This window comes from Gracilinanus agilis, chromosome 2 (genome assembly GCF_016433145.1).
Source record: "Gracilinanus agilis isolate LMUSP501 chromosome 2, AgileGrace, whole genome shotgun sequence".
Classification (NCBI taxonomy): domain Eukaryota; kingdom Metazoa; phylum Chordata; class Mammalia; order Didelphimorphia; family Didelphidae; genus Gracilinanus; species Gracilinanus agilis.
In genome coordinates, this window is record NC_058131.1 from 504645069 (window position 1) to 504667758 (window position 22690).

The window sequence follows — 22690 nt, forward strand, 5'->3', positions numbered from 1 at the left end:
TCCTATAGAGTTTTTCTTTTTTTTTTATCACTGACCTTTTTTAAAGTATATGCCTTGCAATGAAATATCTGGGTCAAAGAGAATTAATATTTTAATCACTTTCTCAGCATATTTTGAAACTGCTTTCTAGTTCTGCTGTACCAATTCATAGTTCCATCAACAGAACATCAATGTGTTTGTCTTTCCACAACCCCTCCAATAAAATTATTACCATCTTTTTTATCCTTGACAATTTAATGGATATGAAGGCAAAAGCTGAGTTGTTTTGATTTGTATTTCTTTTATTTTTGGTGATTTGGGGCATTATTTTCATGGCTATCATAGCTTGTAATTCTTCTGAGATCCACTTGACCATGCCTTTTGATCTTTTATTTACTGAAGAGTAGCCTTTGGTCTTATTTACTCTTAGTGACCTTTACATCTTAGATATCAGATATTTTTCTTAATGATATCTGATAGAAAGATTCCTCCTTCCCTCCATAAACCACTTCCTTTATTTTCAATTTTATGTAACTGAAATGATCTATTTTATCTTTTGAGATTATTTTTATTTCATTAAGAATCCTAGCCAAAGCCATGAGAGGTACCTCATCTGGTACTCTTCTAATTTTTTTTTTTTTTTTTTGCTGTTCAGGTTACATATACATTTTGAATTTACTATGGTATACATTGATCTAAGCCTAATTTATGCCAAACTGCTATACTGTTATCCCAGCAATTCTTGTTAAAAAAAAGAGTAGGGAGGAAATATGGGGAAGGAATGCTGGAAGGAAGGATTTATTAAGTGCTGATTCTATGCCAGGGACTGTGCTAAGCACTGTAAAAATATTATATCATTTCATCTTCATGGCAGCTCTGGAAAGTAGGTGCTATTATTATTTCCAGATTTTTTAAAGTTGAAGAATCTGAGGCAGAAAGAGATTAAGTGAGATGTCCATAGTCAAATAGCTAATATGTGTCTAAGGCTGATTTTGAACTGAGGTCTTCCCCATTCCTGTCCCCGCATTCTATTCACTGCATCCCAGCTGTTACTGTCAGAATTAAACTTCACAAAAATCACTCAGGTAGTAGGAGAATGAGGGCAGAGGGAGATGGATTGAAGAGGGGTGAGGTTTGTGGCAATTAAAGAGTGCATTGCAATAACACAAGCAGGAGATAGTAAAGGCCTGTTCCAAAGTGGTGGCTGTATGAATAGAGAAGACAGATGCAAGAGATATTGTGAATATAGAAATGACAAGATTTGGCAACTGAGTAGTTATATAGGATATGGGAGCATGAGGAAGTGAAGGTGAAACCCAAGGCTGTGATAATTTTAGAAATTTGATGATAGAGAAAGCTGGAAAAGGGGTGGGTTGGGGGAGAGGAGGAATAATGTAATGAGATTTGTGATGCAGATCACAACCCATCCATGACTACTTATCCCATGCAATTTACTCCATCCATCCAAAATGAAAAGGGGGCCAGGGAAAAGTGGAGCTCTTAGTCTTTAGATCACTGTCCCAAGTACAAAGCTTATACTTTGAGGTGTGTTTAGTACATGAATGAATTGATTTGGGGAACAAAGGTTATGTATGATGGGAGCAGGGACTGACTTTTCCCTGTACAGCTGCTGTTATGAGTGCCCAGATAGTGTTTTAGCCATACAACTTCTGTGCCCACACTGGGAGTTTATATATGGAAGGGAGAAGTAGAGTAACCAAGGATATGGAATGAGGTAATAATGATAATAACTGCTAATATTTATATGTGTATTATGTGCCAGGAGCTCTGCTAAGTGCTTTTTTTTTTTTAAACCCTTGTACTTCGGTGTATTGTCTCATAGGTGGAAGATTGGTAAGGGTGGGCAATGGGGGTCAAGTGACTTGCCCAGGGTCACACAGCTGGGAAGTGGCTGAGGCCGGGTTTGAACCTAGGACCTCCTGTCTCTAGGCCTGACTCTCACTCCACTGAGCTACCCAGCTGCCCCTGCTAAGTGCTTTTATAAATGTTATATCATTTGATTCTCACAATAATCCTAAGATATGGGTACAATTATCCCATTTACAGATAAGGAAACTGAGGCAAATGGGGGCTAAGAGACTGTTATGGGTGACACAATTAGGAAGTGTTGGAAACTGGATTTGGACTTAGGTTTTCTTTACTCCAGGGCTATCCACTATGCTACCTTGCTGCAATGTTGGAAACATACCTCACAACAAGCTAGTAAAGACCCTAGAGTTGATCACATGTCAGTTTCTGATGTCTACTTTGGAGACCTACTAGATGATTCATAGGTCAGAAATGGAATTGGATTTGATTTTGATTATGATATAGAAGGATTTATTGACAAATAAATGTTTGTCTTAATTTCAGTTTCAGTTAAAATAGCAAGAGCTACAAAAAAAATTAAGTAATTTTAACAAGTTTTCATGGTAATCTGGTACTAAACATAATCCACCTCAAAATTCTCAAATGAATTAACTTCTTCAAGAAACCACAAAACCTATTTTCTTTTTACAACTATATTGATAATTAAAAAATATATAAAATACTCACTTCATCAGCAAGGAACTCCTTACTTAGGCCAAAATCTGTCAGCACCACATGGCCATTATTATCAAGAAGAATATTCTCTAGTTTAATGTCACGATATATAATACCTAACTGCAAAATAAGCAAATCAACATCTTAAAGAACAATTTCTTAAAAGAACAGTGAAAACTCTTAAATATCACATTTTAAAAAGCATGTTACTCCCCTACTCAAGAATCCACAATAGCTCCCTATCACTAATCAGACTGATTCTAAGCTTTTAGAGGATATTATACAAGGTTCGCTGTCAGTTTCCCTTCCCATAACTACCCTATGTAATTTATCATTATTCCCTATTGTGATTTATCAATCAAGCAAGTCAATTTTCTTACCTTTTATCCACTTACATCATATGTGTCCTGCTTTTTTGCTAATGTTTTCCATCAGGAAAAGCTTCCACTTTCTCCTTGAAATTACCCTTTTAAGAAGCCCTCCCTGATTAAATAGTCCATAAATCTTGTCTCTTTCCTTAATGTTTTATAGCACTTTTATATAATTTGTATTACATTTATCACACCCCTGTCAGTTTTTCTTATATGTTTGTCTGACCTTGGTAAAATTGTAGAACTCCTGATTTTCCATTTGTTTTATATTTTCAGTATTCAGTAAAGTGCTGTGTGTAATGGGTAATTAGAAATGACTTTTAAATGAGCTCATTTAAATATTTAAAATAATCTTATTTTGGTTAGTACTTAGGGTTGAAGCAGTTAAAGCAAACCCATTCAGTATTATATAACCATTTCATTCTGTGTACAACCACCACTGATCACAACAACCTGCAAATTACCTAATTTCTTACAGAAACTGCATCATTGCCAGTTTCTCAGTGCTAGTCTCATATTCAGTCTTAAAATGAAGTCCTAGGCTGAATTAAATGTTCTAAACAAAGTAAACCTATTTTCACCATTACCAATGAAATTTTTGATAATCTCTTAAAAGGGACAAATGAATTTAAATATAGAAAATATAAGAATGATTTCCAAGAAGCAACCTTTTCCTCTTGAGGAAATATATATGTCAATCAATTTGACTCAAATCCCTAAGTTATAGGCTAAGTGCCATTTAAAGGATGCCACCTTCAAAGAAAAGTATGGCACTTAAAGACTGAGGGAGAAATAAAATACACTGTTCGGATGGATTTTCTAGTTATTTTACTGAACACTAGAAAACATTTAGTAATATACAGTTTACCCTGTTCCTCCTTTCCATCCCCCTTATAAATGTCTCTTTTGGACTAGGGAATTAAAAAAGAACAAGGACACTAGCATGATATACATACTACCATCATACATTTATATATTATTGAACATATTAAATGAATGTCAGTCTAAGCAACTTTTTGTTCACATAATTGACTTTGACTACACGCTACTCAACAACATCTGAATGTAAATAGTATATATATAATATATAAATATAAATATAAGTAGTAAAGCAGGTGGGTTTTAATCCAATCATTATTAATATGTACATTTATAGATTTTCTTTCATAAATGGAGTTGATGTTTTTATATAAACTAAGAAGTACTATTTAAAAAATATATTCCTTCAGGGTTTGTACCCCAAAGACATCATAGATAAACAGATTTGTACGAAAATATTTATAGCCGTGCTTTTTGTGGTGGCAAAAAACTGGAAAATGAGGGTATGCCCTTCAATTGGGGAATGGCTGAACAAATTGTGGTATATGCTGGTGATGGAATGCTACTGTGCTCAAAGGAATAATACACTGGAGGAATTCCATGTGAACTAGAAAGACCTCCAGGAATTGATGCAGAGTGAAAGGAGCAGAGCCAGAAGAACACTGTACACAGAGACCAATACAGTGTGGTAAAATAGAATGTAATGGACTTCTGTACTAGCAGCAATGCAATGACCCAGGACAGTTCTGAGGGATTTATGGAAAAGAATGCTACCCACATTCAGAGGAAGGACTGCAGGAGTGGAAACAGAAGAAAAACAGCTGCTTGAACACATGGGTTGAGGCGGACATTATTGGGGATGTAGACTCGAAACTACCACACCAATGCAACTATCAACAATTTGGAAATAGGTCTTGATCAATGACACATGTTAAAACCAGTGGAAATACACATCTGCCATGGGGGGAAGGGAGAAGTCGGAGGGTGAAGGGGAAAGTAAGAGCATGAATTATGTAACCATGTTAACTTTTCAAAAAAATAAATATTAATAAATGCTTAAAAATATATATTCCTTCTGGCTTCTTACTCTTATTGCAATGTTCTTGGTGATTTCATTATAGTTCATAGAAAACCAAAGATCATAATTTCTGTTCCTAAGCATTAAAATTTTAACACACCTTTTGATTGACTCCTGGGTCTGGTTCTAGTAGTATATGATAATATCTAAATAAAATTATAAGGAAGAAAGACAGTACTAAGTACAATTATAAAAATACAGCCATAATGCTTGTTTCTCTGTTGCATTTTGTTTTTAATGTATGGCTCATAAATAAAGGCACATACATATGTACATGTATATTTAAATCTTCATATTTTTTGGCAATTTTAATACATCTTGGTACAGCTAAGGTTCTGAACTAATAATATGGTTCCCACATATAGTGCCAGTTCTTGGGTCACAAACACATTTTAGATTTGTCAGAAATATGAAGATTGTAACTAAAATTTCTTAAATCTAGATAAATGATAATTTTAATAAGATAAGAAAGGACTTTTATACTAATTTTTACAACATGACTTACAATATTATAGACAAATATTGATTATTTTGTTTTAGCAGCTGAGATGAGTCTATACAGGGGTAGGAAAAGGAGAGAAAGAATGCCAAAGATTAAAAAATTAGAACTGAGATAAAGGAAATTGAATGTACAGGACTCTCAACCAATAAAAAGAAAGGCACTCTTCCTTCTCTACTAAATTAGTGTTTGCTCAGATATGGGAGGAGGTTTTATTTTGGAAAATATATGATGGGAATTATGGTTCCATATTAAATAGGATGCTTTCTATGCTAAATTTGTGTTCTTTACTGGAAAATTAAAACTATAGTGTTATTCTTTTCAATGGGGATTGGGGTGGGTGGGTCAGAATTTAATAAAGCATTATTTCCAACTCCTTAGTAGAACAGAAAAGTTTCTAAGAATCTATCTTTTAGTTTGGTAACAGGCAATATAGCAGGAAAGAGAATGGAAAAAACCATATATTTCCAATGAATCAAACCAGTAATACAGTAAAGAAATATGCTCAACTAAATCATGCATTAAATTAAAATATGGAAATAAAATAAGGGTTACTCTGAAAAAGAAGCTAGTGACATTAAGAAGCTTACCTTATGAAGGTGTTCAAGGGCAAGCACAATTTCCCCAATGTATATCTGTACTTCATTTTCTGTGAAACGTTCCCTTTGAGAAAGGTGAGTAAAAAGCTCACCACCATTTATGTAATCTAAAAACAAAATATATGGTTTTTTGTTCTTTGATATGTCTTCAAAAAGTAAAGGGAATATTTCTTTTTTGTTATTGTTGCTCTTGATTAAGGACAAAGCAGAGGTTGTACTTGTTTATTTTTACATTTTAGGGAGCTATGTGGGTACAGTAGATTAGAATTCTGGACCTGGAATCAGGAAAACTCATCTTCCTGAGTTCAATTTGACTTCAGACACTTATGTAACCCTGGGCAAGTCACTTAACTGTGTTTGTCTTTGTTTCTTCATTTGTAAAACAAGCCGAAGATAGCAAACTACTCTAGTATCTTTTTGCCAAGAAAACACAAAATGAGGTCATGAAGAGTTGGACATGACTGAAAAACACTAAACAACAATAATTTTTACACTTTGGTTCTTTTTTTTACATTTCGAACTAGCATGCTGTAAGCACACTCACATATAACTAAGTAAATCTGAATAACTTAGATTAAACAGGAAGTTTTGACAAGAATTACCCATACATGGGGCAGCTGGGTGGCTCAGTGGATTGAGAGCCAGGCCTAGAGATGGGGAGGTCCTAGGTTCAAATCTGGACTCAGACACTTCCTAGCTGTGTGACCCTGGGCAAGTCACTTAACCCCCATTGCCTAGCCCTTACTGCTCTTCTCTTCTGTCTTGGAACCAATATACAGTATTGATTCCAAGATGAAAGGTAAGGGTTTAAAATAAAAAGAATTACCTATACACCAATCAATACTATATGTCATATAGTGACTTTTTATGAATAACAGTCTGCTGTAATGGATAGTAAGCTAGCCTTAGAGTCAGAAAGATTCTGACTTGAGCCCCATCTCTGATACATATTGGTTATGTGACCCTGGACAAATCATGCAATCTTTGAACCACAGATAACCATACTTTGAAAGAAGGTGTCAACGTGTAATGACAAAGGGAGTTCTTTCAATGAGGTCCAGGAAACAAACAAAAAACCCCATGAACTCACATTTATAAATTATTTCCAAAAAGGACATAAAAATTCATTGTAGTTAATACACAAAAGACTTAGTGTAAAATATCGTTACAACTCTGATAAACAGGCCTGTCTCTTCTTAAGTGATAGCCACACTGGGGTGTATGTGGTATTCAGGGGACACTAGCACCTCTGGTCTGAGGGCTTGCTAAGCTCTTTTTAGGGCTGCTCATCTACTTTTGGTGTCCGCCTTTCATCAATCTCTTACTTATGGCTCTAAGAAGCTGTAACATGAATAGCTATCACACCTCAGTAAAACATTCTCAGCAGAGAGTGAGTGTGTGTGTGTGTGTGCATTTGTTAGTTACCACGAATACATACACAGTGTTTCCAAAGTTTTAGTCAGTTTTAAGATTTTAAAGACTTTTTTAAGGGAATAAATTATATATGTGCATGTGTAAGCACACAAAACTGTGACTCTGTATTCCATAGAAGAAATTAAGTACATGTATTTATACAACCTTCTCTCCTTCCCCCCAAAAAGTGTGTGTGTGTGTGTGTGTGTGTGTGTGTGTGTGTGTGTGTGTGTGTGTGTGAGAGAGAGAGAGAGAGAGAGAGAGAGAGAGAGAGAGAGAGAGTCAGTCTATGTTGAGTGGTAGTGCACCTGACACTGGCAGATTTGGTTTCATCTATACACTTCCCTTGGGTCACACCTTGAGGTGAAAAATGAAATAAAGAAAAAGCATCTTCTTCCCTCTACTCAATGCCCTCCACATACACACAGTAATGCCCTTCTCACATATATACTAAAGTAAAAAGAAACAAAGCATGTAGCTAGCTTGCTCTTAAAAATGGAGTAAACTCTGTTTACAAAACACATTTATTCTCCCATAACTTTCTGCCAGACATAGTGAATCCAGCAATTATCCTTAGATTTCTGAAGGCCTAGGTTCAAGTGCTGATGCTGAAATAAACAAGCCCTCTGTCCTAGTCTACTCTCTCAGAGTACTGGGCATCTGTATAAATTTTCAAACAGTTTTAAGTCTACATCAATGGAAGGAGTTTCCTCCAATGCACAGTCCAGAACAAGCACAACCTCAAGTACCTCAAGCCTTCTACACATCTAAAAAAATTCGATGCTTTTGAATAACTGGCATCCAAAATGGACCGTTGGTGATTAGAACATATCCCCAAACTTGCAATGCCCTAACATTACTTTGGTAAAAATTTCTTTTTAAAATAACACTTCAACTAAAACAAATATTTGGAATACTGATATACAATTGAATTTTTCCTAAAAAAAAGTCTAGTTAGAAAATAGTCATCAACATGTAAGTAGTTAGAAAGCTTTTCTGAAAATTCTAAAAATGTTTCTCCTACGTGATCTAGTATGATATATGCATTCGCATTCTGAATAAAGATTAGAATATAAGATTTCAGAACTAAAAGAGAACTTAAAGATCAACATGTTTTTAGTGTTTTACAGAAAAACAAACAAATTGGACACCTAGAGTTGGAATAACTTGTCCAACAAAGTGTCAATGATAGAGGTAAGATTAGAGCCAGGTCTTCCAGAAAATGCTATGAAGCACTGAATGTCTTGTTTCTGAATGTTTGCCAGGATTTTTCCTTAGTAATAAGTTTACTAGGAGAACAATATGGACTAGGGTTTTATTCTTTGCTTTTAGATTACTCTTGGAAATTACTTTATATTTTGTAGATGGTCATCTATTTTATTTAAAATTTCAGTACTGTTGCCACATAATTGGGCATGGTGATTTTCACCTATTTCTTTTATTTCCTCTCTCTTTGAAATGAATGCCTACTTCTTATTTTAAGTAATGGTAATTTTGCCTTTCCTCTCTCTTTTCAGGGGAATCAAATTATCTAATATTTTACTGATTTTTTAGTCTTAAAATAACTCAGTTCTTTATTTCATTCAGATAAATTCTTTTTGTTTTCAATTTTATTTTTTTCTGATTTTTAAAAATTTAGACTTTTATGCTTGATTGAAGGATTACAAGCTAAATAATCTCTTTCTCTAAATTTTTTGGTATAAGTTTTTTTACAAAAATAACACTTCAACTAAAACAAATATTTGGAATTAACAGATATTGATTTTCCTTTAGAGATTATATTGTTTGAATAACAAAAATTTTAGTATGCTATCTCACTCTTAATTGTTTCCCTCTAATTAATTGTTTCAAAGATTTGTTCTTTGACCTAATTTCTTACTTAAGGGATATCATTATTCTGTCACTTATGGAGATCTATATATTTTGTTTATGTTCATTCTATTATTTATAAATTTCTTGTCATATCTAGAAAAGAATATGTTTAAATATTTTTGCTTCTTTGATTTGTGATGCTATTCATTAACTGGCATACATTTACAAAATCTAGTTTTTTTTTTCAAAGTTCTATTCAGATCCATAATTTCCTTCTTCCTTACCTGACTGGTCAAATTCTGAAAGAACTACGTTTATCACCTGTAGTAATTGTTCTGCAGTCATAAAATTAAAAGATGTTTGCTACTTAGAAGGGAAAGCTATGGCAAATCTAAACAGCATACTAAAAATAAGAGGTATTACCTTGCTCACAAAGATCCATAAAACTATGTTTTTTCCAGTAATTATGTATGACTGTGACAGTTGGACTGAACATCACAGAATCACTACTTCTGAATTGTGGTGCTAAGGAAGACTTTTGAGAGTCCCATAGATAGTGAGGAGATCAAATCAGCCAATTCTTAAAGAAATTAATTCAGACTATTCTTTGGAAGGACAAATACTAAAGCTGAAGCTTAAATATGTTGGATACATAATAAGCCGACAGGACTTATATTAGAAGAGTCCCTTATAAGACTGAAGGCAAAAGGAGAATGGGATGGCAGAAGATGAAATGGATAGCGCCATGGAAGCAATAAACATGAGTTTGGACAGACTTCCAAAGATACAAGGATCTGACATGCTATTATAGTTCATGAGGTCACAAAGAGTAAGACACACCTGAATGGCTGAATAATAACAACAAAATGCCATTTGGTGCAAATGAAATTATATGTGTGGCTTTTAAGCATAATGGAGCTTGTTTGTCTCTTAAATTAATATTAATAATTATTTAGTGTCTCCTTTGTGCAAGGCATTGTGCTCCATGGTAGCAAATATAAAGACAACATAAAAAAAAGAGTCCTTACCTTCAAGATTACATTCTACTGTGAGACAAAACATATATTGAGGCAATAAAAGAAAATATGAAGAGAAAAAAAACAAACAACTATGGGTATTAGAAAAGGCTTCACTAAGAGGTAGACTTTAAGTTGATCTTGAAGAAAACTTAAGTATTTAGTGAGCCAGAGAAGAGGATGTTCAGAGGAGCAGGTAGGCTATTTTGGTTGGACGTTAGAGAATATGAAGGGGAGTTATATGTAGTAAGAATAGAAAGGTAGGTGAATGGTTGTCACAATGTGAAAAGGTTTAAGGTGAGGCTGTGTGATTTGTATTTTAGCCTGAAAAAGAAAAAAAGAAAGTTCTTCATGGATAGTGAGACTTTTTTCTTAGGAAGATTATTTTGGAAATTGTGTAAGAAGTTGATTAGTGAAAAAAGAATATGGAAAAAGGGAGAGCAATTAAGAATCTGTTAAAATAGTCTAGTTGTAAAGTGTTAAGCGAGCAGGTTTAAGTGGGAAAAAGAGGACTGATTCAAGAGTATTTAGCGTGTGTACAAGAATCTGACAACCTAGGGCAGTGGATAGATCGCCTGGTCAGGAGAATCTGGGTTCAGATCTGACCTCAGATACTTCCTAGCTGTTTGGCCCTGGGCAAGTCACTTACCAATTACTTAGTCCCTACCACTTTTCTATCCTTTAATAAGATAGAAGGTAAGGGCTTTAAAAAAAGAATGATAACATTAGAGAACTAACTGGATATAGCAGAGTTGAGGAAGAGGGAAGAAGAGTTAAGGATGGATCTAAGATGGCAAGCCAAGATAACTGGAAAGATGAGGATGATACTCTCAAGAGGAATGAGTAATTTTAAAAACAGGTGAGTTTAAGGGAAAAGATAATGACTGTTTTAGACATGTTGGGGATCTATGAATACTTGAGATAAATTTTACTATCAAAATCATGAGTGTAATGCCTACTTTTTTAGATTTAGCTAAAACATAATTTTAATTCGGCTTCCTCAATTGACCTCTATGTGTCTTTCTGCTGAAAGTGTATTTGTTTCAGGAGGTGACTGGCATATTATTTCTATTTTCACTTTGTCTTAAAGTTTTAAAAAATCTAGGTAGTCTTCTTTTAATATTTATTGAAATAGGATGTTTAGGTTACTTAATTGGTCATAGCTTTTAGGTAATACAATGATTCTTAAATTACCTTTCTTTCATCTGTTTTCTAGGTTAGTGGTTTGTGCTATAACTTAAATTTTCTTCTATTCATTCAGTCCTTTTTTACTTTAATATTTCTTGTTGTCTCATGGAGTCATTGGCTTCTATTTGGTTCATTCTAATTTTCAAAGAGTCTATTGTTTAAATAAGGTTTAATACATCTTATGCCAATCTGTTAATCCTTTTTTCAATTCTTTCTTCCATAGTTCTCTTTTCCCCCTAATTTTTTCCTCTAGCATGGTTTCATTCATAAAAACAACTTTAAAAAAATCCTCTTGCTTAATTTCTTCCAGTTTCAAACAATTGAACTTAAACTATTTTATCTTTTATAATCACCTCTCTCTTGTTTGGTTAAGAATGCATCCCCTACCCATATCTGTAAGAGGTTTATGATTTCTTTTCTATTTAAAAATTATTACCTTTAATATTAAGGCCACATATTTATTTAGAAAATATGGTGGAATATAGTGTAACTGACAATCAGCTCAATTTCTGTCAGTCTTCTTTCAAGTTTTCATAGCATTATTTTTATCAAATAAATACTTTTTTCCCTAGGTAATTTAAGTTTTCTACTTTATCAGACAATGGGTTTTTGAGTTTTGTTTCTGATTCTACCTTATTTAGTTTCTTTCCCTGATCTCCATTTTTTAACCAATACTAGATAATTTTGATGACTGCTGTTTTATATTAGAGTTTGTCTGAGTGCTTTTCTCTTTTTGATCCTATTTCTTTTCATCATTTCCTAGATAGCATAGATCTTTCATTTTTCCAAATGAATTTTGTTATTCATTTTTCAAGTTCTAGAAAATATCCTTATGGTAATTTCATTAACAGAGTACTAAAAATATAAACTAATTTTCGCAGTATTATCTTTTTTTTTTTACCATAGCATGGCATGGCATGGCCTCGCCATGAGCATTGATTATTCCTCTAGTTATTTAAGTTCTTTATTTCTTTAAGAAGCAATTTGTAATTGAATTTTTACAAGTTGATGCTTAGACATTTTATGCAATTATAGTTATTTGGAATGAGATTTCAGTTTCTATTATTGCTTCTTGTGCTTTGTTATTATCATATAGAAATGTGGCTAGTTTTTGAAGATTTATTTTGTATACTACAACTTGGCTGAACCTATTAGTATTTTTACTAATTCCAAAGATATTTCCAAGTAAACAATAATATAAGTAAATAGAGATAATTTTGTCTTGGTACCTGTATTTATTGTTTTAATTTTTTCTCTTGTCTTACTTACTGCTGTGGCTAGCATTTCCAGAACAATATTAAAAAAAGTGGGGAAAGTGGGCATTTTTGCTTTACTCCTGTATTTAATGAAAAGGATTCCAGTGTCTCTCCATTACATATAACACTTTATTTTCATTTTGCACACACACACACTTTTTTTTAGAGATATGTTTTTGGATATTTTAAAATATTCTTCCATGCTAGTACTTACAGGATTTTTTTTTTTAGCACAAAAGAGTGTTGTATTTTTTAAAAGTTTTTTCCTCCCCCTGCATTTATTGATGGTTATGTGGTTTTGGTTGCTTTGGTTTTTAATATGATTATGTTGATTGTTTTACCAATGTTGAACTATCCTACTTGCCATAATGAATGATTTCTTAGATAAATTCCTGAAGTCTATTTGACAAAATTTTGTTTAAAAATGTTGAGTCAAAAAGGGCAGCCCAGTAGTTCAGTGGATTGAGAGCCAGGCCCAGGGATGATGGTGTTGGGCTAAAATATGGCCTCAGACACTTCCTAGCTATGTGACTGGAGGCAAGTCATTTAACCCTTATTGTCTAGGCCTTATCACTCTTCTACCTTGAAATCAATACACAGTCTTGATTCTAAGATGGAAACTAAGAGTTTAAAAAAATGTTGATTCAATGTCCATTAATAATATTGGCCTACAATTTTCTTTTCTGTGTTTTCTTTCTCTGGTTTAGGTATTATGACTATATTTGTCTCATAAAAGGATTCTTACAGAGTGCTTTCTTTTTTAATTTTTGAGAATAATTTATTACATATAAGTACTAATTATTTTTTAATTTGATAGAATTCTTTCTTTTCTTTTTTTTAAATCTCTATTTGTCTTCTGATAGTTTGGTTATTTTATATTTTTTTAAGTAATTATATTTGTGTTCTTAGTTTTGTTAGCATATAACTGTCCATAATATGTTAAGATTATTCTTTTTATTTTTTTTGGTATTCCTGTGATTTCATCTTGCTCACTGGTTATTTAAAAAATTCAAATTAGCTAATCTTTTATCACTTTGCTTTCATCTTTTAAAAAAAAAGCTTCCTTTTTTTGCTTTCAATTTTGTTCATCTCTGCTCAGTTTTCAGGATATCTACTTTGGTGTTTAATTAGAGATTTCTAATTTGTTGGTTTCCTGATATTTTTTGTTACAGACCTAATTTGTTGATTTATTTTCTTTTATTGATAAAAGTGTTTAGAGCTGTGAATTTTCTCCATGAAACTGTTTTGCCTATATGCCAAAAATCGAGGTATGTTGCCTTATTGTTGTCACTATCTTTAATAAGTTATCACTTGTTTCTATGAGTTGTCCTATTGCACACTTATTCTTTAGGATTAGGTTATTTCATCTCTATTAATTTTTAATTGTTTCTTCAGCAGCCCTGACCTTGAAAATAATTTTTTTATTATGATTGGTAAAATATGGTGTTTAATATATCTGTTTTCTTGTAATTGTTTGTGAAGTATTTTTATGCACTAGTATATAGTCAGTTTTTTTATATCGCCACACATAGCTGAAAAATATACATATTCCTTTCTACTCTCATTCAATAATTTCTATCATAATTAATTTTTCTAAAATTCTATTCAGGCCAATGCCTTGTTTGTTTTTGGTTAGGTTCTGAGAAGTCTAAATTGAATTTCCCCACTATTATAGTTTTGCTACCTATTTCTAGCTGTAACTAATTTAACTTTTCTTTTAAGTATTCAGATTCTAGGCCATGTGGTACATATACTTTTTTTAAAAAGCCCTTACTTTCTGTCTTAAAATAGATACTAAGTATTGGTTACAAAGTAGAAGAACAATTGGGGTTAAGTGATTCGCCTAGGATCAAACAGCTAAACCAGTGTCAGAGGCCAGATTTGAAACCAGGTAGGCCTGCCCCTTCTTTATAAAGAGGTAGTGAGAAATGTCAGTGCTTAGCACCAAGTGCTTGTTTTTATGTAATTTGCTTAAGCTCTTCTGTTTTTTTCTTTTTCACTTGTTTAGAATCCAATTTCAGGTTCTTAGTCTATTTCTTTTCTTTTATACTAGATCCTTCTTACATTTTTTTTTTTTAAATTTTAAACCCTTTACTTCTGTGCATTGACTTATAGGTGGAAGATTGGTAAGGGTAGGCAATGGGGGTCAAATGACTTGCCCAGGGTCACACAGCTGGGACGTGTTTGAGGCCGGATTTGAACCTGTCTCTAGGCCTGGCTCTCAATCCACTGAGCTACCCAGCTGCCCCTCTTCTTACATTCTTATTCACCCTTCTCCCTTATACTCCTGCTGCTAATTTTGTTTCTATATCTAATTCTGTGTGTATATGTGTGTGTGCATGTGCATGTGGTGTATTTTTCACTATTTTGACCAGTTCATATGTGAGTTGGGTTTAAGTGTTGTGATTCCTCCATCTACCATCCTTGTTTTTTAGTTTTCTATTTTGGCACCTCAATTTATGAGAGATAACTATGCTCTCCATCTTTCTTCCTTCTCCCACTGTATTCCTTTTCACCTCCCATTTTCTATTTTTCTAAGATTATTAAAACATAAAACAAAAATAAACATACCTAATCAACTTTTTCTGATTGGTCTCCCTCTATAACCCCTGATAATGAAAAGCTTCTGAAGAGACAAAAGTATCATCTTCCTGTAGTAAAATGTAAATATTCTTGTTTATTTTATTTAGTTCCTTATGAGTGCTCAGTCTTGGTTACTTTTTTATATTTCTTTTATATAGTTCAAAGTTTCTACTCAGCTCTGGACTTTTTATCAGGAATGCTAGGAAGTTCTTTATTTCATTAAAATTCCATTTTTACCCTATAAAATTATATTTAATTTTGCTGGGCAAATTATTCTTGGTTGCAAACATATATCTTTTGCCTTCTGGAATACTGTATTCCAAACACTTCATTCTTTTAAGTGGTAGTTACTAGATCACGTGTGATAATGACTACAGCTCTTTGGTACTTGAATTCTTTCTTTTTGGCAGTTTACAAGAATTTTTTTTCTCTTTGGTCTAAAAGTAGTTTATGATGCTTCTTGGAATTTTTATGTTTATAAAATATTTTTATATTTATAAAATAAGAAATTTATCTTCTTTCAGAAGGCAACAGATCAGTGATGGCGAACTTTTTGGAGATGGAGTGCCAGCCTCCCCTCTGTGACCATGTGCCATGCCCTCCCACCACATGCTGGGTATGTGTCCAGCCCCACCTTACCCCACATAGGGGAGGGAGAAAGAGCTCCCATTGGGCTGCTGGGCAGAGGGGTGGGTGAAGTGAGGAATGTCCTTAGCAAGTGTAGAGAGGGGGAGGGGAATAGTCTGAGTACTCTTCTCCCCTCTAGCTCTGCTGCCTCTGAGCTGCCCACCTTACCTCCTGTGTGCTCCCAGTGACTGCTGGGCAGAGGGATGGGGGATGTGAAACAACATCATCAGGCATGGTGGGGAGGGGGAAGGGAGAAGCTCCGCCCAATTCTCTCTGCCTTTCTAGTAATGAGGGGGTGGGGGAGAAGGGTGGGCGAGTGCCCACAGAGAAAGCTCTGAGTGCCATCTTTGGCACCTGTGCCACAGATTTGCCATCATGGTCTAGTGCATTTTCTTATCTCTTTCTGGAGAAGTTGTGGGACATGGCTTGGCTATATTTTTAACTCCTCCTCCTCGACCTTGGCTCCATATCAGTCTAGTACTCTTTTAAAAAATCATTTTTAAGTTCTTTTGCTTGAAGAACAGAATAAAATACTGAATCAAATGTGATGCTAAAAACTAGGTAAACTAGAGAACTGTCCTTATCTATTAATTTAGCAGCCTTATTTAAAAAAAGAAAAGAATTAAGTGAACTCTGATATGTCAGGAGCTATTAAGAGAAATTAGAATATCAAGTAGATATTTTTATCTGGACCCCCTCAAAAGATCAATACAGACCGGCAGATCCATGTATTGGTTTTTCTCCCTTTCGGGTCGAGAAACCGGAGTGAGATATCTAAGATAAAAATCTGAGATTGCTCTTTTGATTCCTTTCATAATTCTCACCTTCCTTCAAAATGCATTACAGTCTTATTGAAAAAGCTTTGGGCTCTCAGCACTCCAGCAGGAGGGGGGCTAACTCTATTCCCCTTTGACCGAGAACACAGATGGCTGGTACGGCCAAGGTCCAACCCTTGGCAGGGCATTTTGCCCAGAATTAAAGTAAAGGAATGATGCTCAAAAAAATTGTTTAATACCATCAAGGCTGAGAATTTCAGGGGCTTTCCGGCCTAACGAGATGTCCCAGACTCCACTTAAAGATAACACATATAGTTGATAGTTTAGCATAGGTTTTTTATCTACACCTGGAGGCTTCTAAGGTTTTTGTTTTGATTATAGTAAAAATCCTGCTCTCTGTAACTATGGGAAACTTTCTTGGCTTTTGGGGGAAGGGGATCTTTAATTTCCTTTATAATAAAGTGGCGACTTCAGTATATCTTGAAGTACTATGAGCTAACAAGCCGTGCTTCCAATCTGTTTCATTCTTTGCATCTGATGACCACCCTAGGCCACTCAGATTAGTCTCTGGTTATAGAGCAGGATCTCTATACTGATATTGATGAAATCATGCTGGCTCTTTGCCCCTACTTCCTTTTCTGAATATTCACCAACAATTTTTAATGATGTTTTCTAGAATTTCCCTGGAATCTAAATCAAGCTCAATGACCAGTAGGTTCATTGCAGGTTCTTTTCTCTCCTTTTTTTCAAAGTGGAATATATGTCCTTCCGCAAACATAAGACAAACCTTTTTTCCACAAGCTCTGAAGTTCTGGTTTACCAAATATATCTGACAGTTCCTTCAGCACTTTAGTAAGTGGTTCATCTGGGACAGGTGACTTGAAAAAAATCAAGGACAACTAGGTGCTCTCATATTTCTTTACTTATCTTGGTATTTGGCTTAGAGTTACATAGTTTTCAAATCCTACTTTTGATACATGCTGTCTTTGGTCTTAAAGAGTGGGTATTGTTTAATTCCTTTTACTTATATCTCTACTATCTAACACCTGGCACAGAGTAGCTACTTAATACTAGTTGACTGATTTGTAACATTGAGGAAATTATTTAATTTCCCTGAGCCTCAGTTTCCTTGTCTATAAAATGAGAGACTAGACTAGATGGCACCAAGGGAACCTTATAGCTCTAGATAATATGAATTATCTGTAAGCCATTTCTGTTGTCATTTCCAGTGCAATAATCATTCTCCTCGGTAGAGAAAACAAGCAAAAGAAGAATTAAGCAACTCTACCTTCTTTCTCTCTGTTGTCAGTTATTAACATTCTATCCTTCCCAAGTGGTGGTCCTCTCCCTAATATGATTTTCATTTTTCTTCAAACAAAACTAAAAAAATATTTTGCATCATCCTTAATATTTCTTGCTGGCCTTACTAATTTTATACTTTAGCATTCCTGATACAATTATAGGCCCATACTACCCTCTTAAAATCTTTTAAAGTATCAGTTGTGTCTTTTTAAAAATTTATGCTATGCATAATTAGAGGGCAATATTTAATTTTTATTTTGAATATTTTCCCCTAGTTCCATATTTCATGTTCTTTCCCTCTCCCCCAAACCTCCCTAACCCCCTTTAGCCAACACACAATTCCACTGAGTTTTACATGTATCACTGATCGAGACCTAATTCCATATTACTGATAGTTGGACTAGAATTATCGTTTAGTGTCTACATCCCCAATAATATCCCCATCAGCCCATGTGTTCAAGCAGTTGTTTTTCTTCTGTGTTTCTCTTCCCACAGTTCTTCCTCTGAATGTGGTTAGTTTTAGAGGGCAATATTTTAAAAAGATTTGTTAGTTCACAAAGGTATGTATCCACATACTCTCCTGATACAAATCTGAACCTCTCCATGTCTTAGTAGTTTTACTATAAAATTAATAAACCTAAACAAAAATAAACTCGTCATTATTTCCATGCTACTTTCATGTTGTAGGAATTTAATTGTTTCTACTTTTCACAGTATTTCTATGCTCTTCTCTAAGGTTTGTTTTTATTAAATAATGGAGAAACTGAAATACACCGGAGATACTGTTTGGTAACTGTTGTGAGGAAGATTAGTTGGTAATTAATTAAGTATTAAGGTGGGACCTAGCAGGAAGGGCTGGAGCATTCCAAGATGGAATGAAGGAGCAGGAAGTTGGGGCTTGTGCTCTGGGAGAGACTCCATTAGTGGTTGGCTCAAACTGCTGCTAGCCCTGGGAGATCTCAGAGTTAAGGACACCCTGCATCCTGATTTCCCTGGGATCCTGTGTGGTGGTGGCATCTAGCAAGGGGACAAGAACTACAGAGCAGCACCAGGTGGAGCAGGAGTTTGGGATTTGGTGGACAGCATCTCAAGCACACTCGCTCTACTTGGGTACCTTGGACCACCTTGGCTTTTGGCATCCTGAGATCATCTGTGGATTACCGTGAGAAACCCTCAAAGCCACCCACATGCCCTTTTAGCTGTGCTGGTCAAACCTGGCTGGAACCAGGTTTGAAGCAGCCCCCCAGAGAATACAGAACAGCTCCTTTATGCCCAGCCTGGCCTAGGTCAATTAGTATTAGAGTTAGTGTAGACAAGTCCTCCCCTTGCCCAGTGGTTTTGCCCATTAGGTTTTAGTGTAGAATTCCCTATCCGACCTTTACTTTAGTTGAACATAATTAAAACTGTTTAAAACTTTTGCCTTGCCTACTGGTTTCAAAGATTCTGGCCTAATGGTGACAGTTGGCCAACAGCCATTTTTTGTCAGGTAGCAGCAGCTCAGCTGTGTACTCTGGTCTCCCTATCCTGGTCCTGTCTCTTCTTCAACCCAGTGTGTGTACCCACAACCATTTTATATTATATTTAAACATCCCTGGTGCCCATATCTTTTACAGTAAACCCTATAACCCATAACTTATGGCACACATGCCCAAAAGGCACCTTAAGTTGCCCACCAGAGTTCATTACTAGAAAGCCAGAGGGACTAGGGAGGAGCTATTCCCCTTCCACTCTCCATGTGCTCAAGGACATTTCTCAAATGACCTATCCCTCTGCCCAGCAGCCAATAGATCACTTCTTCTTCCCCTGTCTCGGGTAAGAGGTGGGGGAGTGGGAAATTCATATGTTGCATGAGGGGGCAGCACAGATAGCAGCCTGTTGAGTCTATGGTGAAGGTGATTCCCGTTGTGGGGTTGGAGAGAAGCTCGGTTTGAAGGGAGCAAAGCTCACAATGTGGCACATAGCTAGAGAGCAGAGCTGGAGGGGAGCAGAACATTTGGGCCATTCTCCTCCCCATCTCCACAGGCGCCTCTTAGTGCACCCCCCCCTCGCCTCCACCCTGTCCAGCAGCTCAATGGAAGTGCTTCCTCCCTTCCCTGTCTGGGGTAAGGGGGTGGCAGCAGGGAATAAGGTCAGGGGTGGGGCCAGGCATTCCATCTCTAAAAGGTTGCCCTAGAACATCATCACCCTAGAACATCACTGACAATTAGAGGAATTATTTCTTGTAGGTTAATTTGTACAAAGAGTATACAATAGAAGGCCCCAAGAGATCTTTAAGGATGTGTCTTTCTCATTCAGTTGGTTCAATTCAAACATGGTACTGCCAAGTAAGGACTATGCCAGGAAGGTGCTGATCACACAAAGATCAAAAACAGTTCCTTTCCTTCAAATAGCTTACAAACTAAGTGATACAAAATAAGATAAGAATGATAACAAAGTATAATGTAGATATAAGATAAGGACAAAAGAGGTATCTAGCAAAGTGCTTTAAGAATTTAAGAAGTAAGAGATCATGCTCTACAAGGGACAGGAGGGGTAGGTGGTATGAGAATCAAGGAAATCTACATGGAGGCAGTGGTACCCAAGATGGAGCTTGAAGGAAGAGAAGAATTACAACAGATATGGAAGGATTATATTCCAGATATGGTAGAGTATAAACAAAAATATACAGAAGTAGGAGAGGTTAAAATGGAATCAGGAATCAGATATCAATACAGCTTGGCTAAAGAATAGTAATGAGCGAAGGGAATAAAATTAAACAGCAGGAAACAGAAGGGTATCAAATTGTGAAGAAGCCATATTAAGGAGTCTGATTTGTCTTAGAAAAGCTAGGAAGTCCCTGAAGGTTTTCAAATAGATAACTAATATGGTCAGACCCATGCATTAGGAAGATCGCACTTTTTTTTTTTTTTTTTTTTAGCAACCAACACAAGACCTGGTTCATGGGAAGGCCTGAATAAATGTTTTTTTGGTTCGATTTATTGGTTTTCATGGATGTTTAAGTAAATAGACTTCTTATTAGCTAGATAATATAGCTCCAGCTTAATCAAAAGAAAATGGTTCAACATTTGACCTTCCTATTGCTATAATACAACCACAGGCAAGTTAAGGATTCTTTCACTCTCTCTCCCTGACCCGTCTTTCTATTTATTTATTTGTTTGTTTGTTTAGGAAATAGTTTCTAAGAACTTGGCTTTGTTTTAAGTCTGCTTTACAGCCATGATTTAAAAGACATATAGAATTCCTGGTGGGGGAGCTTTTTCTACCAATTCAGATAAGCAATTGTTGCACAGATTTACCTGAGTTCATACAGCCAGTATGTGTCAGAAATGGGACTTGAGTTTAGGTCTTTTCCACTTAAAGGCTGGCTCACTGCCTCTTTTGACTTTTTTTATTGCAACTAATTGACTAATTTTTCAGAATTTTCCTTTCAGTAAGACCTCTTCCAGATTCCTAATTGCTAAAAATTCCCATATCTTTCATTGCCTTTTGACCAAGACAGTGGCATAATAACATAGCAGAAAAAAAAAAAAAAGGAAAAAACCAACAACTGGGACTGGAATTAGAAAACTGAGTCTAAACTTGCTACTTTTGTGACTTTAAACATATCTTATTTCACCTTTCTTGGCATCAGTTTCCTGGACCATACAATATCTAAGGTCCCTTATAGCTCTAACATTTTGTGATTCTGTGAAGTCTCTTTTGGGTAGAAGAGTAATAAAGATCAGCAGAAAAAGGACAAAGTATAAATTTTCTCTCTTCCTTCAGAAATGTCTTACATATTTCAGCACCCACCAATTTCTTTTATTTCCACCTACACTTCTCCTCCTTCTCATACACCTAAATCTTTTTATTGTTCTCTTGTTTTCTTCTCCTGAAATTTAGTACCTTTTTTCATGATGCCCTATTTACCTGATGGAGACATTGTTTAATACCATGCCATCTTAAGCCCATCTTTCTAATAGTCACCTTGTAAAAATACTTCAGAGGTACCAAAGAAAGACAGGTATTATATGTGTTATTTATTAGTACTGTGATCTCAAAATACTATCTGTAGGCACTGGTCTCCTTTGTTTTGAGATATTACCTCCTGCAAAGCATCATGAATTTTTATAACACAGCAATGATCTCAGCAAGTGTCTTCAATATTATAATGATTTAATTTAAATTACTACTAGCAAATGAGGCTTTAATGTTTTAAAACTTACTTGCTTTTTAACTCACATCGAGAAGATGACTCATAACTGAACTTTCTAAAAGGCTGGGGTGGCATTCATTACTGAGACTACTCATTGGCATTACCTTTATAAGTGCCTTTGTGATTTGCTTCTTTAGCATGTTGAATTCCACTGATTAATCTGACAGTTAGTCTTCTTTTTCCTCCTATTTTGAGACAATCACCACTAACAAAGAACAAAGAATACTAAAAAGAAAAATTCCTAACATAAGTCACTTCCATGTGGAATTCCCTCCCACTTGACAATTGAAGTGAACAATTCAGCATTAGAATTAGATCAGAGTGTTTATATGTAATTTTTGTTGTAGCAATCAACAGTTGTAGAAAAGGCTATAAAAGATCTGTCTCCACTGTGTGAAATCCAGGATTTTCAAGAAAAATGCAAAAGAAAATATCTTATGCACACACACATAGAAAAATATAGTTGAAATGTGTGGAAATTTATGATTATGAGGTGTTAATATGGTAAGAATAAAGGAAAATTGATAGTCCTATTATATTGTAGCAACGATTCAAGTGAAAAAATGGAAACCTCATTTGCAGAAAAAACATCATATTTCTGTTTTAGGGACCAGTCAGAAAAGCTAAGGTTTC

At 35.0% G+C, this 22690-nt stretch overlaps 1 protein-coding gene across 8 annotated transcripts in view; it reads right to left on the minus strand.

Moving 5' to 3' along the window:
• The window catches only part of RPS6KA5 (ribosomal protein S6 kinase A5), a 180502-nt gene that overhangs the window by 70181 nt on the left and 87631 nt on the right, over positions 1-22690 (minus strand). For 7 of the 8 annotated variants that reach the window (XM_044665021.1, XM_044665018.1, XM_044665020.1 and 4 more), the window contains 2 exons: positions 5881-5996; positions 2536-2643 (listed from right to left, as the gene is read on the minus strand). In XM_044665021.1, coding sequence (XP_044520956.1) covers positions 2536-2643; positions 5881-5996 — 224 coding nt within the window. The remainder of the gene's footprint in view (positions 1-2535; positions 2644-5880; positions 5997-22690) is intronic. The other variant, XM_044665019.1, reaches the window with a different exon arrangement.